This window comes from Oncorhynchus gorbuscha, linkage group LG09, assembly GCF_021184085.1.
Source record: "Oncorhynchus gorbuscha isolate QuinsamMale2020 ecotype Even-year linkage group LG09, OgorEven_v1.0, whole genome shotgun sequence".
Taxonomy (NCBI): domain Eukaryota; kingdom Metazoa; phylum Chordata; class Actinopteri; order Salmoniformes; family Salmonidae; genus Oncorhynchus; species Oncorhynchus gorbuscha.
In genome coordinates, this window is record NC_060181.1 from 91,230,321 (window position 1) to 91,247,731 (window position 17,411).

The following is a 17,411-nucleotide window of genomic DNA, read 5'->3' on the forward strand; positions in this document are numbered from 1 at the left end:
CACTATCGTCAGAATGAAGAAACACCCTTGACTGTGTCTAAACATTTATTAAACAGCATGAAGTAATTTTTTTTTTTTACCTTTATTTAACTAGGCATAGTCAGTTAAGAACAAATTCTTATTTTCAATGATGGCCTAGGAACAGTGGGTTAACTGCAGAACGACAGCTCTGTCAGCTCAGGGGTTTGAACTTGCAACCTTCCGGTTACTAGTCCAACGCTCTAACCACTAGGCTACCCTGCCGCCGTCCTAATGAAAGGATTTGACAGAATAAATACAATCGATATAAAAATAAATTCAATTAGTACGAGGAGAACGTATAAAGTGACAGCATATAGGTCTCAACACACTTTTACACTTAAGACATAACCAACTTTGAACATACATACAGTACACCTCAGGGAAAATGTCATTTAATTGGTTCGTAAAATTACCTGCTAGCAGATACCCATGAACTTCCCAGTCATTGCACTAACGGTGGTTAGCACTAACGGTGGTTAGCACTAACGGTAGTTAGCACTAACGGTGGTTAGCACTAACGATGGTTAGCACTAACGGTGGTTAGCACTAACGGTGGTTAGCACTAACGGTGGTTAGCACTAACGGTGGTTAGCACTAACGGTGGTTAGCACTAACGGTAGTTAGCACTAACGGTGGTTAGCACTAACGGTGGTTAGCACTAACGATAGTTAGCATTGCTTAAATCCCAAAGTACCCCATTAAACATTTGAATGATTTTTTAATACTTAGAAATAGTGTAACATGTACAGATTTGTAATATACAGCAGTAATGTAAAAAAACAAAAATCCCCAATTTAAGTCCTGGCCCAAGGACACTTTCTTACTTTTCCAGAAAACCTCAGCACGTTCCTAAAATGATTTAGAAATGTATAGCGGTTCTATTTTTAGCTGGATTACCTGATTGCACCTATTATTATCCAATGAAAATCCAGCTACTGGGTAGGTGTAATTACTGAAACACAAGCACCTTTCTCTGGCCCCAGTTGCAGAGCAAACTAAAATACCCACAGAAGTTTACTTTATTGTAAAATAGTTTTCTTTTGATCAACAATAATGGTGGTAGCTGAGTGGAAACAGTGCAATAGCCAGGCCTACTATAAAACTATTTCACTAAGCAAATCAGTTCAACAAATTCTTATTTACAATGACGGCCTACCGGGAACAGTGGGTTAACTGCCTTGCTCAGGGGCAGAACGACATATGTTTACCTTGTCAGCTCAGGGATTCGATCCAGCAACCTTTCGGTTACTGACCCAACACGCTAACCACTAGGCTACCTGCTCTAACCAATAGGCTACCTGCTCTAACCAATAGCTACCTGCTCTAACCAATAGGCTACCTGCTCTAACCAATAGGCTACCTGCTCTAACCAATAGGCTACCTGCTCTAACCAATAGGCTACCTGCTCTAACCAATAGGCTACCTGCTCTAACCAATAGGCTACCTGCTCTAACCAATAGGCTACCTGCCGCCCCTAGTTAATGTTCTGACGCTATCAAGTTCATCTCAAATCCTAATGGAGTGCAAAAGTCTCATGTCTGAAGTCACAGGATCATTCATAATGATCTAAGAAATCCAGTCCATTAGGTGAGTCATAATCCTGTTCTCTGTCAGACTCAGGAATCAGGTCCTCTTCAAGGCAGACGATGGAGATGAGATCATGCCGTTCTTCACAGGGACTGGTTGTGAGGGACAGGTCCTGCTGGGGAACACCCCTGACAGGTACTGGAAAATAAACCCCATCGTGAAAGTTGTTAGTGCTTTGTCCAGTGGTTGTAAGCTACTTGTACATCAAGGGGCCTAACGCCACAAAAACAGGCCCCTGCCCTATGGGCCATTCTGGCTCGCACAAGGCAACTGATGCACCTCCTGCCCTGTGGGCCATTCTGGCTTGCACAAGGCAACTGATGCACCTCCTGCCCTATGGGCCATTCTGGCTCGCACAAGGCAACTGATGCACCTCCTGCCCTATGGGCCATTCTGGCTCGCACAAGGCAACTGATGCACCTCCTGCCCTATGGGCCATTCTGGCTCGCACAAGGCAACTGATGCACCTCCTGCCCTATGGGCCATTCTGGCTCGCACAAGGCAACTGATGCACCTCCTGCCCTATGGGCCATTCTGGCTCGCACAAGGCAACTGATGCACCTCCTGCCCTATGGGCCATTCTCCTGCCCTATGGGCCATTCTGCTCGCACAAGGCAACTGATGCACCTCCTGCCCTATGGGCCATTCTGGCTCGCACAAGGCAACTGATGCACCTCCTGCCCTATGGGCCATTCTGGCTCGCACAAGGCAACTGATGCACCTCCTGCCCTATGGGCCATTCTGGCTCGCACAAGGCAACTGATGCACCTCCTGCCCTATGGGCCATTCTGGCTCGCACAAGGCAACTGATGCACCTCCTGCCCTATGGGCCATTCTGGCTCGCACAAGGCAACTGATGCACCTCCTGCCCTATGGGCCATTCTGGCTCGCACAAGGCAACTGATGCACCTCCTGCCCTATGGGCCATTCTGGCTCGCACAAGGCAACTGATGCACCTCCTGCCCTATGGGCCATTCTGGCTCGCACAAGGCAACTGATGCATTTTATTTATGCAAGGGAGTCCCATTAACAGATGCCTGTTCATTTTGGCACTTTTTTTTGAATAGATTTAATCTAATCTGAATAATTTAGACTAAAATAAATAGATTAAATAGCATTGTCATTTTTATTATTTGAACAATGATTTAGTCTAGTCATTATCAAAATCATGAAAACAGGGACATATTGGTTTTATTTATTTATTTATTATCATTTTAGTTAACTAAATGCCCTCTGTTTTTGTCACATCACATTTGTAATGCCTCATTAACCTATAGGTCACATACAATGGCGTCGGAAAGTATTCAAACCCCTCGACACATTCGTCTTGGGTATGTCTGTATCAGCTTTGCACATCTGGATGTGGAGATTTTTCTCCAATTCTTCCATGCATCTCAAGGACCATAAAAGTAAATTGGATGCGCCTGAACTCAGTTTGGAGTTTCATACCAAAGGATTGTGAATACTTAATAGTTAAAGAAAATTATATCTGTAATTCATTGTCAATAAATTTGCCAACATTTCTAGAAACATGTTTTCACTTTGTCATTATGGGGTATCGTATGTAGATGGGTGAAAAATAAATGAAATCCATTTGGAATTTAGGCTGTAACAACATCAAAACGTGGAATAGGTCAAGGGGTAAGAATAATTTCAGGGACACTGTGTTTACTATAGGTAAAGGAGGTATTACAAACTGTGATGAGACTAAAATTTGACTAAATTTTTACCTTTATTTTACTAGGCAAGTCAGTTAAGAAGAACAAATTCTTATTTTCAATGACGGCCTAGGAACAGTGGGTTAACTGCCTGTTCAGGGGCAGAACGACAGATTTTTTACCTTGTCAGCTCGGGGATTTGAACTTGCAACCTTTCGGTTACTAGTCCAACGCTCTAACCACTTGGCTACCCTGCCGCCTAGGTATTTAGTTGACAGGCACCCATATGAACAGACGCTGTTATCACATGAAACAACACATCTATGATCACTGTATCCGTGGAAAGACGTACCTCACAATAGTGGTCTGGTAACCGTAGTGGGGGCTGAAGGAACTGTTTGATTTTCGTATGGTGCCTATAGATGAAGAGCGTAAGACCCACTACCAAGACACCCAACAGGATGGTAGAGGTCACACCGATCGCCACAATCTTCTTTTTCTGTGTCTTTTCTGTAAAAGAAGATAACACACATCTCACACAGAGAAATAGGGAGCGATATAGATATATCCATCTATCAATATAGATTCATATAGATACAGTTGAAGTCGGAAGTTTACATACACTTCGGTTGGAGTCATTATCGTTATTCAACCACTTCACAAATTTCTTATTAACAAACTATAGTTTTGGCAAGTCGGTTAGGACGTCTACTTTGTGCATGACACAAATAATCTTTCCAACAATTGTTTACAGACAGATTATTTAACTTGTAATTCACTGTATCACAATTCCAGTGGGTCAGAAGTTTACATACACTAAGTTGAATGTGGAGGAACCGCGTTCTGTCTCCTAGAGATGAACGTACTTTGGTGCGAAAAGTGCGAATCAATCCCAAAACAACAGCAAAGGACCTTGTGAAGATGTTGGAGGAAACAGGTACAAGAGTATCTGTATCCACAGTAAAACAAGTCCTACATCAATATAACCTGAAAGGCCGCTCTGCAAGGAAGAAGCCACTGCTCCAAAACCGCCATAAAAAAGCCAGACTATGGTTTGCAACTGCACATGGGGACAAAGATCGTACTTTTTGGAGAAATGTCCTCTGGTCTGATGAAACAAAAATAGAAATGTTTGGCCATAATGACCATCGTTATGTTTGGAGGAAAAAGGGGGAGGCTTGCAAGCTGAAGAACACCATTGGCCCAGCGTCGTCCAGGTTAGGGGATGTCCTTGTCCCATCACGCTGTGGCGGGCCGGGCACAGTGCATGCTGATACGGTTGCCAGGCGTTTCCTTCGACACATTGGCTGGCTTCCGGGTTATGTGGGCATTGTGTCAAGAAGCAGTGCAGCTTGCCTGAAATATCAGTCTCTTTACTCAGTACTTGAAGCATGGAGGAGGTGGTGTGGGAGTGCTTTGCTGGTGTATATAGAATTCAAGGTACACTTAAACAGCATTCTGCAGTGATACGCCATCCCATCTGGTTTGCGTTTAGTGGGACTATCATTTGTTTTTCTACAGGACAATGACCCAGAACACACCTCCAGGCTGTGTATGGGGCTACTTGACCAAGAAGAAGGGTGATGGAGTGCTGTATCAGACGACCTGGCCTCCACAATCACCCAACCTCAACCCAATTGAGATGGTTTGGGATGAGTTGGACCGCAGAGTGAAGGAAAAGCCACCAACAAGTGCTTAGCATATGTGGGAACTTCTTTAAGACTGTTGGAAAAGCATTCCAGGTGAAGCTGGTTGAGAGAATGCCAAGAGTGTGCAAAGCTGTAATCAAGGCAAAGGGTGACTACTTTGAAGAATCTCAAATATAAATATCTGTTCAACACTTTCTTGGTTACTACATGATTCCATGTGTGTTATTTCATAGTTTTGATGTCTTCATTATTATTCTACAATGTAGAAAATAGTCAAAGTAAAGAAACACCCTTGAATGAGTAGGTGTCCAAACTTTTTTACAATATATATATTTTTTTTAATAAAAGGCTGTAATGTACCAAAATGAGGAAAAAGCCAAGGTTGGTGGCAGTGGTGTAATGGTGTGGGGGATTTTTTTTTCATGGCACACATTAGGTCAATTGATACCAATTTGGAAATGTTTCCGTGCCCGAAGAAGTCAGGCTGTTAAGGATGTATTATGGAGTATTTCATTTAGATTGACGAGGGGGGAAAAAAGTATGTAATCAATTTTAGAATAAGGCTGTAACGTAACAAAATGTGGAAATAGTCAAGGGGTCTGAATACTATCCGAATGCACGGCCACGTGACTCACTGTCTGTAGGTAGCGAACCATTTTCGCGAACGAGGTGGTGTACTTAAAACTGGCCTTTGAGTGTTTTGAGAGAGAGAATGAGGAGTTACTAGGCGAACTGTTATCATTAGAATAGTGGTTCCCAAACTTCTTATCATCCCGTACCCCTTCAAACATTCAACCTCCAGCTGCGCACCCCCTCTAGAACCAGGGTCAGCTGTACCCCCTCTAGAACCAGGGTCAGCGCACTCAAATGTTTTTGTTTTTTTTGCGATCATTGTAAGCCTGCCACACACACACACACACACACACACACACACACACACACACACACACACACACACACACACACACACACACACACACACACACACACACACACACACACACACACACACACACACACACACACACACACACACACACACACACACACACACACACATACATTTATTAAACACAAGAATGAGTGTGAGTTATTGTCACAGCCTGGCTCGTGGCAAGTGACAAAGAGCTCTTATAGGACCAGGGCACAAATAATATAATAATAATCAATCATTTTGCTCTTTATTTAACCATCTTACATGTAAAACCTTATTTGTTCATCAAAAATGGTGAATAACTCACCACAGGTTAATGAGAAGGGTGTGCTTGAAAGGATGCACCCAACTCTGCAATGTTGAGTTGTATTGGAGAGAGGCTCAGTCTTAAATACATTTCCACACAGTCTGTGCCTGTATTTTTTTATGCTAGTGAGGGCCGAGAATCCATTCTCACATAGGTACGTGGTTGCAAAGGGCATCAGTGTCTTAACAGCGTGATTTGCCAAGGCAGGATACTCTGAGCGCAGCCCTATCCAGAAATCTGGCAGTGGCTTCTGATTAAATACAATTTTCACAGAACTGCTTGTTGCAATTGTTCAGATATCGGTAAGTGGACTGGAGGCAAGGCATGATAACGAATCTAGTTATTTGTGTCATCCGTTTCGGGAAAGTAACAGCGTAATTGCGCACCCAACTCACTCAGGTGCGTCGCTATATCACATTTGACATTGTCCGTAAGCTTGAGTTCATTTGCACACAACAACAACAAAAAATCATACAATGATGGAAAGACCTGGAGAAGAGCTCCAACTTCTTAATCACAGCCTCAATTTTGTCCCGCACATTGATAATAGTTGCGGAGAGTCCCTGTAATCCTAGATTCAGATCATTCAGGCGAGAAAAAAACTTCACCCAGATAGGCCAGTCGTGTGAGAAACTCGTCATCAGACAAGTGAAAATTATGGTCAGTAAAGAAAACTTTAAGCTCTTCTCTCAATAAAATAAAAAAAAATATGTGTCAATATTTTGCCCCTTGATAACCAGCGCACTTCTGTATGTTGTAAAAGCGTTACATGGGTCGCTGCCCATATCATTGCATAGGGCAGAAAATACACGAGAGTTCAGGGGCCTTGCTTTAACAAAGTTAACCATTTTCACTATAGTGTCCATAATGTCTTTCAAGCTGTCAGGCATTCCCTTGGCAGCAAGAGCCTCTCGGTGGATGCTGCAGTGTACCCAAGTGGCGTCGGGAGCAACTGCTTGCACTCCACTGTCTCCCTGTCATGGCTTTCTCGCCATCAGTACAGATACCAACATGATCAGCAGCTACGTTTAGCTACCTACGGAACGTTAGTGGAATTCCCGCGAGAGGGTAACGGTTAATGTGATTGGATGTTAATTATTTGACTAGGCTACCTGGTTAATGTGATTGGATGTTAATTATTTGACTAGGCTACCTGGTTAATGTGATTGGATGTTAATTATTTGACTAGGCTACCTGGTTAATGTGATTGGATGTTAATTATTTGACTAGGCTACCTGGTTAATGTGATTGGATGTTAATTATTTGACTAGGCTACCTGGTTAATGTGATTGGATGTTAATTATTTGACAAGGCTACCTGGTTAATGTGATTGGATGTTAATTATTTGACTAGGCTACCTGGTTAATGTGATTGGATGTTAATTATTTGACAAGGCTACCTGGTTAATGTGATTGGATGTTAATTATTTGACAAGGCTACCTGTATTTGACATCGTGTTGTCATTTCGCTGAAAACTAGATGGTTTAATTTTATTTTTGGCAGTGAAACAAGGCTACCCAGGCGAGAGAAAAAAACTCACCCAAATGTATAACCCTGTTGTAGTAAAATATAAAATGAACTGTTTGAAAATGTGAAGAATATATATATATATATATATATTTTGGGGGTACCCCAGTTTGGGAATACCTGCATTAGAGGATAGAATAACGGTAATAGCAAGTCAACTAATACAGAGAGAGCCTGGATGAGCCTCACCTGACTCTTGAATGGACTCACAATGTTGAACGCTGGGGGTTCCAAAGGGTTTTTGGTAACATAAATACCGGACCTGTACACAGTACCTCCGGCCCACATCCAGACGTTCGATGGTCTTAAGGGATGTGGAGGTGTAAAGATCCTGCTAAAACAAGGGTAGAGAGAGGCACATCAACACATCTTCGATCACACTAACATCCTACAGTGGGGATCTCCAAAACGCCTGATAACTTCCCAATTCATTTCCCAAACCTTGGATGAATATGGTGTTTCAGTGCTGGATAAAGAAAACCTGCATTCATTTTTAATTTAAATGTTTTAGTTTTTTTTTTAAACCTGGCTTGCTTCCACGTTGCTACTCACTTTGAGCTCCTCGCCGTCTCGGCCGTATTGAACGTGGTACTGAAAATGGTCTCCATTATCCTCCAGTAGACGGTTGTTCTTTACCATGTGGACCATCAGAAGTCCTTCCTTGGAGGTCAACTGGACTTCAGGGCTGCAAGAATCAGCTGGGTGGGTGGTTTCAGAAGGAGAGGGGTGGGTGGGTCAGAAGGAGAGGGGTGGGTGTGTCAGAAGGAGAGGGGTGGGTGTGTCAGAAGGAGAGGGTTGGGTGTGTGTCAGAAGGAGAGGGGTGGGTCAGAAAGAGAGGGGTGGGTAGGTCAGAAGGAGAGGGGTGGGTGGGTCAGAAGGAGAGGGGTGGGTGGGTCAGAAGGAGAGGGGTGGGTGGGTCAGAAAGAGAGGGGTGGGTGGGTCAGAAAGAGAGGGTGGGTCAGAAAGAGAAGGGGTGGGGAACTTGATTTTAAAATACCGTTGCTCAAGCTTTCGCACCAAACCACAATGCTACCAATGCGCTGGCCTACTGATGAAGCAGACTAGGCCTTGGACTTGACATGAAACAGGCCAGATCCAAATTGTATACAGTTTATCAATAACTGAAGTGGAACGATCTGTTACCATGTCGACAGGCTTCGACGAATCTGGATGTGCGGTTCCCTTCCTGAGCCAGGACTCGCACCATCACACATCCAGACTGTATATTACAGGTGGTGAGCTCGGTCTGAACACAGCCCGAAATGTTGTGCCACTTCTCGCGATCACTGCTGTGGATTAAAAAGAAGGCTCAGACGAGGAAATAACTGTGTCATAACCGAGCAAAACATCTGTCCTTAGGGGGTCAGGAGTTTTTGCTGGTCAACTGACCTGGGACACCGATAAACATTGCCTTCAGAGAGTACTCACACCCTTGACTTTTTCCCACATTCTGTTGTGTTACAGCTTGAATTTAAAATGGATACGATTTAGGTTTTTATGTCACTGATCCACATAAAATACACCATAATGTTAAAGTGGAATTTGATTTAAATGATTAGAAAATAAAAAGCTCACATGTCTTGAGTCAATAAGTATTCAACCTGTGTTATGGGAAGCCTAAATAACAGGAGTAAAGATGTGCTTAACATGTCATTTATTAAGTTGCATCGACTAACTGTGTGCAATAATGCTGTTAAACATAATTTTTTTAAATGACTGCACCACCTCTGTATCCCACACATACATTTATCTGTAAGGTCCCTCAGTCGAGCAGTGAATTTCAAAGCACATATTTCAACCACAAAGACCAGGGAGGTTGTTCAATAGTTTGCAAAGAAGGGCTCCTATTGGTTAGCCCCTCTACCGTATATAGCCCCTCTACCGTATACAGCCCCTCTACCGTATACAGCCCCTCTACCGTATACAGCCCCTCTACCGTATACAGCCCCTCTACCGTATATAACCCCTCTACCGTATATAGCCCCTCTCCCGTATATAGCCCCTCTCCCGTATATAGCCCCTCTCCCGTATATAGCCCCTCTCCCGTATATAGCCCCTCTCCCGTATATAGCCCCTCTCCCGTATATAGCCTCTCTCCCGTATATAGCCTCTCCCGTATATAGCCTCTCTCCCGTATATAGCCCCTCTCCCGTATATAGCCCCTCTACTGTATATAGCCCCTCTACTGTATATAGCCCCTCTACTGTATATAGCCCCTCTACTGTATATAGCCCCTCTACTGTATATAGCCCCTCTACCGTATATAGCCCCTCTACTGTATATACTGTATATAGCCCCTCTACTGTATATAGCCCCTCTACTGTATATAGCCCCTCTACTGTATATAGCCCCTCTACTGTATATAGCCCCTCTACTGTATATAGCCTCTCTACTGTTATTTTTCACTGTCTTTTTAACTGTTGTTTTTATTTCTTTACTTAATGTTCACTTAATAACCTTTTTTTTAACTTAAAAATGGCACTGTTGGTTAGAGCCTGTAAGTAAACATTTCACTGTAAGGTCTACTACACCTGTTGTAGACAAATAAACTTTGATTTGATTTAAGCCATGTACCACAGCTACTAGACATACTCACGTCCTGTACTGGACCGTGTACTTTATCCCTGGCCTGTCTGCGGCGGGGCTCCAACGCACAGCAGAGTCAACGCGCACGTCCCGTGGAGATGACAGCTCATCCTCAGACCACGCTACAGGCAAAAGATTCATCACTTTCTAGGAGCCTAAATACATTTATTTAACAAGTCAAGTCAGTTAAGAACAAATTATTGTTTACAATGACGGCCTCCCAAAAAGGCCTCCTGCCCGGGGATGGGGGCTAGAATTAAAAATAAGTTAAATAGAAATATAGGACAAGAGAGACAACATTATATAAATAGAGACCTAAGAAGATAACATGGCGACAACACAGCATGCCAGCAGCACAACATGGTAGCTGAACAAAACAGGGTACAAAAAACACCAAAGGGCAAGAAGGTAGAGACAACAATACATCACGCAAAGCAGACACAACTGTCTGTAAGAGTGTCCATGATTTACATTTACATTTAAGTCATTTAGCAGACGCTCTTATCCAGAGCGACTTACAAATCAGGAATGTCTCTAGACATTTACAGTTAGATCAAAATGCTCATGATTTTATGCTAGCTAATGTTAGAAAAGGAAATCTGAGACTACTGACCAGCTAGCTACTTACAAACATTATGAAAAAAAAGTGTAGCCTGTAAATCGATACCGAAGAAGTAGGAATAATAGCCAACGTGGAGGGGGGGAATAAATGGATTACCTTGTCTGAGGACATGACAGAGACTCCAAAACAACAAAACGCCGTTCAGACACAACATTTCAGTAGATCAGGATCATTTATGGGATTGCAACATACTATTATAGATCACTATATTACTAACAACATGGAACGAAACCTACATCCAATTCCCAGAATCTGTGTGAAACTGACTTCCCTTCTCCTATCCAATCGCTTCGTCCTTAGGCAAAGTAGAAACGCCCATTTAAAGGAACAACCCAATGGCAACATTTATTATGAAAATATCAGAGTAAAAACGTTATGCTTCTGTGTAGAAATCATTACAGAACAGATAGTCATAATTGTATTATCAATGAGTGTAGGCTCATCTTTAAAAACAATATGAATTGAAAAATTGTTCTCGTATGGCGTTCTCTGCATTGGACAATTGCAAGATCACTCTTTGATGTAGAGATGTGATTTTGCCAATGACACTCTTAGGAAAAAATATATGGTAAGTATAACCATACAGAGTTCTTCAGTTTGTCCCCATAGAGGAACCATTTTTGGTGCTCGGTAGAATCCTTTGCAAAGGGTTCTACATAGAACCCATTTTAAATGGTTCTACCTAGAACCCTCTTTGAAGGGTTCTGCTGACAACCCCTTTCTCTTTTATAGGTTCTTCCTATAACTTTTTATGAACGGTTCCACCAGCCTTATTAGCTTTTAAAATGAAACTTTTTGACAATACATTATATCATAACTAAGGCCTTTCTGTGAGTGCCTAGTTATACCCTAACACAGTGCTGTTAGGAAACTCCTGATTTACAGGCCACAACATGCCTGCAAATCAGGTTATGCTGGCTTGTAAAAGTGATGTGTAATTCCTATTGGAATCCAGACAGAGTGAGGATAGCCAACAATTAGAATTTCTACGAAATGACTGCCAGGGTGGGAAAATTGAATTCTTAAGACTACCTAAATCATCTAAACTGGAACAAACATCTCAGTAACGGGGTGTAATATGTCCAACTACTAACAGATTGGTTTATTTTTAGAAAATATTGTTATCTTAATTTAGTTCAAGATTAATCAACCAGTCCATTTACATGGAAAAACACAGATATTGAAACAAACAATTCTTGAAATCAACCTGCAATGAAGCATGTTGGGAAATATGATAATGCTGAGCGTGGTTTGGAGTGTTTTACTCTACGCAGATTAAAAATGACACGATCACACTCAACTCTGGTTTTTAAAACCAATACTTGGTTTATTTGAATCCTGAACCAAATGTTCACTAACTGGACTATATGATAATTATGCTAAACAGTAATGGTGTAACACACTAGGCACATTTGTAAATTCAACGTCTAGTTTACACTGAAAAATCAACAGGGCTCTATTCAGTCTTTCAAAGTGAGACAGTGTGCTAGAAATGTAAAGGGAATTTCCGACTGAGACAATTTATACAGAGTTTACAGTGACTGCAGAGCATTTCCTTTGCATATCACTCACACTGTAACACTGAATTACCGCGAAATGGATTGAATACCCCTAGATTAAATCAGGTCAAGTTAAACAGGTGTGGTGATACTGATTATTTGTCGGCAGAGATGGTTTGTTTACATAGTAGGTTATAATAACTAACGCAGCAACGTTAGGGGAATGAGGTTAAGGCTAGTAAAGGGTTAGGTTTAGCTACAATGCTAGTTGTCAACAACTGTTGTACACCAGGGGCCTGTTGCACAAAACTAGGATAAGGGATTAATCCAGGATATCTTGGTGATCCTGGCTCAATTGATCCGTAATCCGGTTGCACTAAAGATGGATAGGGGGCAGGAGGATATGTTATGGTATAAATTACCATGGAGATTTATTCTGTGGAGCTAGCCTGCTCCAGACCAGGCTAAATTCCAGGATCTATTTAATCTCATCCCTAATGTCAGTCAGCAGTCACCACAAATGGAAACCAATAGTTATTTCACTGCTCACTATACATTGTTATCACATATAACTAGACCCACTGTCATTATTTAAACATTTGTGATCATTAATTTCAATGATTTTGGATAAAACATTATTTTTAGATGTTGCTATCATTAGATAATTTACAGTTTCCCATAGACTATATATAAAATGATAGAATATTAGGGCCACAGAGGAAAAAAAAGACAAGTCATAATATTGTAACCAGTTGTTTTAAAGGAGGACAGTTGTTAAAATGACAGATGCGGGGCATTTCGTGAAATTGTACTTCAGTATGGTTTCATAAACAAAGACATGCTGATGTGCCAGACTATTAAGTATCACATTGTCATAAGTATCAAAACTGTAAAAACAATATGTAGCTTTTCTGCAGAAAGAACCAGCCTCATAAATTTATGACTTTATCCTTTTTCTTCAGTGTGGCCCTAGTACTCTGTCATATAAACAAATACACATTCCATATGAATATAAAAACACAATGTGTAACATTATGTTCCTTTATTGAATAAGGACAAAACAAAGCAGGTAAACCATCAGCTCCTTTCGAAACTGAAGTCACAGTGACTCTACAAGATGGAAAGCACAGAATCCAAGCATATTATACAAAATGATACATACACATTCAAAGGTCTGTATATAACACACCCTGCATGTCTGCACACTAAAATAAATGCAGGACAAATCCATACACATCAACTGAACAGACAAATGAATGGATGCAGTAGCCTCCCTGCAGCCTTGTATTACACACAGTATACCGCACAAACATCATAAGAGGCCAAATTCGTAAAAAACGAACCCAAAAAACCCAAATTCCTCTGCCACCGCAGGACATATTTAACCAAAATTGAAAGCACACATACTAACTAAAATAATTCAACACATATTGGTCCCTCAGCAGCCGACCACTGTCGTCATCAGGGAAGATTGCCGGATTGTCCCAGTCCATGGCTGGTGGCACTCTGGGGGCCCTCTCCTTCCTCAGGCAGGCCACATTGTGGAGGACAGCACAAGCCACAGTAATATCACATGCCCTAACAGGGCTGACCCTTAATTTGTGAAGGCAGTGAAAGCGTGCCTTCAGGAGGCCAAAGGTAATTTCAACTCTGGCCCTGGTCCTGGCATGGGCATGGTTGTAGGCCTGCTGTGCTTCCTGGGGGTCTGTGAAAGGTGTCAGGAGAAAAGGCTGGCAGCCATACCCCCTGTCTCCCAGCAACACACCAGAGAATTCACCTGTCAACACAAAATCTCATCATTACTACCTCATAAACACAGTGATATTCTTGACACAGCCATGATGGTTATAAATAGGGGTTGTGTGGCTTACCTTGTGATAGGCACTGATAGATTTCAGAGGCACTGATAGATTTCAGAGGCCCGAAAGATTCTGGAGTCATGGACTGAGCCAGGCCATTTTGCCACAACATTGCTGATCACACAGTCAGCATTGCAGACCATCTGAAATCATAAGATGAGGAATATTACACCAATCAATGCACATCACTGGCAATGCAGAGTGTTAGTCAATGGACAATATCAAAAAGTTATGTTCACCTGAACATTAATGCTGTGAAAGGATTTCCTATTCACAAAATCGGCCTCATGGGCACCTGAGGGGGCTTTTATCCTTATGTGTGTGCAGTCCACTGCACCAATGACATTGGGGAAACCTGTCACACAAAGTAATGAGTATCCTACTATGTGTTAACAGTTGTCCTGTAATTTGTAGATCCTCTTACCTGCAATCCTATAGAACTCCTCTTTGATGTCACAGAGTCTTCTGTGGCCAGGGAAGGAGATGAAGACATCTGCTAATGCTTTGATAGCCAGACACACACTCCTTATTGTGCGGCAAATTGTGGCCTTGTTCAGCTGTTCTGCATCCCCCACTGAGTACAGGAAGACTCCACTAGCAAAAAAGCGCAAGGCCACACAAACCATTTGCTCCACACTCAGTGCATGGCTCCGTGCAGTGCGGTGCTTAATCCTGGGACCCAGTAGTCTGCATAGATACCTGATGCCATCTGCAGAAAACCTGTATCTTTCATATAGATGGTCGTCAGGGAAGGCCAGTGGGTCCAACCGGTCCCCGAAGACCCTTTCTCGCCTGAAGGCTCTCCTCAGCACAAGTGCTTCTTCATCCACCACATCTCGCACGAATGGGCATGCCATTGTCAGAGCAGAAAGGAACACACAATTTTGGGCCTTCATATAGGCTAGTGGCCACACCTGGTGCTGGGGGGGTGAGCAAAAGAGGGCGATGCCTTATAACGATGACTTGGTTGTACTGATTGCTGGGAAAATAAAAAAAAACCTTAGAAAGATGCCACCGTCCTGTGTGCTCACAATAAGAGCTCATATGTCATGGCTCACTTGACTTTACGAGAATATACCTAATTTTTATTTTGAGCTGTGTCATCTTCTTGGAGCTGGGGGAGGAAATACAAATAATGATTAATACATTTGTGTTCCAGTTAGCATACAGTGTACATTGAAGGCATATCTCACCTCCCTCTCAAGGTTTTTTATTTCAAGGTCCAGTTTCCTAATTGTCCTCTTTTTTATTTCGGACTCCAGTGCAAGATTTTCCATCTTTTTCTTCTTGTACTGAATGTCTATGTCTGCCAGTTCTATTTGGCGCCGGAGGTGGTTGCCATACAACTTTCTGATAGCTTGTGTGCTCTGTGAACACAATACAATTAGCGCAGCTGGAATTTGGCAGGATGTGGTGTCCTTTTATTAATACGCACTATGTTGCCAGGCTAGTTTTCCCACTGTATAGCATCTGGGTCCTGTAAAAGAAATTAGATTTTTTTATTTTGATGAGGACTCCTCACCATTGTAGAGTAAATAGTACTTTCACAGTCTTACCATGATACCTCATGCCTTCTGGAATCCAGAATCCTCCTCATCATCATCGTCTCCATCATGTGCTGTTGCTGCTGCACTGGGGCCTTCACCCTATCACATTTAATCGGATTCATATTGAAGCTAGTAGACAAGACATGCCAGGCCTACAGTATGCCTTTGATGGAGTACTCACTGGATCAGCATCGTCTGGTGCTTGTGCTGGTGGCTCTAACAGGAACACAGTGCTGCCAGACACTGCAAGGCAATAGGTAAACCAAAGTCAGACAGTCCAAATTGATTCAATATGAATGTGGTTGTATTCCATGTAGAGATGGAAGGACATACCTTGAATGAAGCGGGTGGCATCTTGGGAGGAACCTATGCTCGTCTCTTTCCCCCCAGGGATCCCCTCTAAGACGGGCCTGCCTTTATTTAGCTCCAAGGCCATGTCCTCTGCTGGGGTAAGGTCAGCCTTTGGTGACCCACCACCCGTGCCTTGTCTGTGGGTATTCTTTTTCACTGCTAAAACAGTACAGACAATGTGTGAGCAGGCACCTTCTGGGTACAATATATGCTTGTGCTTTGTTAAATATTAGTCAGGGACCATACCATTCTGCAGAATGTTCTTGTATTTGATTTTGACCTGCTGCCATGTCCGTTTTGGCCCGTTCATGTTTAATCTACACACACACACACACACACACACACACACACTGCAAAAAAAAAATTACTTGGTATTTTTGTCTTGTTTTCAGTAGAAATATCAACAAACAAAAAAATTAAAGATGTATTTTCTTGATTTGCTAAATGACCTAGCAAAATAAGTATAGTTTAGACAAAAAATATAAACTTTAAGTAAATGTGTGCTTAAAACAAGCAAATAAAAATCTGTCAATATAATAAAAATTCTCTTGAAATAAGTTTACTTTTTCCATAAACACTTAATTTTAGAAAAGTTCTCGTTTCACTGGCAGATTTTTTTGCTTATTTTCCTAGGTAATTTTGCTCAAGAAAATATTCAAGATGTTTTTTAGATATTTTTTTTTACTGAAAACAAGACAAAAATACTAAGAAAGAAAGACATTTTTGCAGTGCAGTGAGCAACCAACCTTGGGTCCTTTGAAAGGCGCTATATAAATTAAAGTGATTATTATTATAGCTCATCTATTTATTCAATTACATTTTATTTATATAGCACTTTTCACAATTGTTTCATTCTGTCAAAGCAGCTTTACATCAATGAAAGCAGGAGAAACACAAAAACAACGGTGGACAACATAAGAAGCAGAGTACAACGGCTAAGATTAAACCGTACTGAGCGTAGTAACGTTAAATAATAATGTAAGGCTTTAATAATAATTTATCATAGCTTTATACAGTGTGATGGACTTACTTTACACAATTTCACTCATATCTGCAGTGCATTTCAATTAAAAATTTAACCGTTTCATAATTACAGTACAACTGCGTTTTTGGAGATGTGAATTAAATATTTGAATTGTAATTGTGATGTTTCAGCGGAGCGGTGAGTGTGTAATTGTGCACTACTTACGCATTCAGGCGGTCTGCAATACTTTGCCACGCTTTTTCTCTTTGCTTTATCACTGTGGCGGTGTTGCCTTTCTTC

General features: G+C 41.8%; 2 protein-coding genes and 1 pseudogene across 2 annotated transcripts in view; all 3 read right to left on the minus strand.

The window, feature by feature from the left end:
• Positions 1-1,373: 1,373 nt before the first annotated feature.
• Positions 1,374-11,167, minus strand: LOC124043021 (annotated as a pseudogene).
• A 2,572-nt stretch (positions 11,168-13,739) lies between these two features.
• LOC124044272 (putative nuclease HARBI1) lies at positions 13,740-15,819 on the minus strand. Its single transcript, XM_046363909.1, has 5 exons — positions 15,443-15,819; positions 14,674-15,363; positions 14,489-14,604; positions 14,262-14,392; positions 13,740-14,167 (listed from the first exon to the last, which is right to left on the minus strand). Exons 2-4 carry the CDS (start codon positions 15,143-15,145, stop codon positions 14,285-14,287), a joined length of 696 nt encoding a protein of 231 aa, XP_046219865.1. The 5' UTR covers positions 15,146-15,363; positions 15,443-15,819; the 3' UTR covers positions 13,740-14,167; positions 14,262-14,284.
• Positions 15,820-15,835: 16 nt separating this feature from the next.
• LOC124044271 (interferon alpha/beta receptor 1a-like) overlaps positions 15,836-17,411 on the minus strand; it is a 43,242-nt gene continuing 41,666 nt past the window's right edge. The window contains exons 8-10 of the transcript XR_006840463.1: positions 16,130-16,306; positions 15,978-16,039; positions 15,836-15,895 (exon numbers count right to left, since the gene is read on the minus strand). The gene's annotated coding sequence lies outside the window, so the exon portion shown is untranslated. The remainder of the gene's footprint in view (positions 15,896-15,977; positions 16,040-16,129; positions 16,307-17,411) is intronic.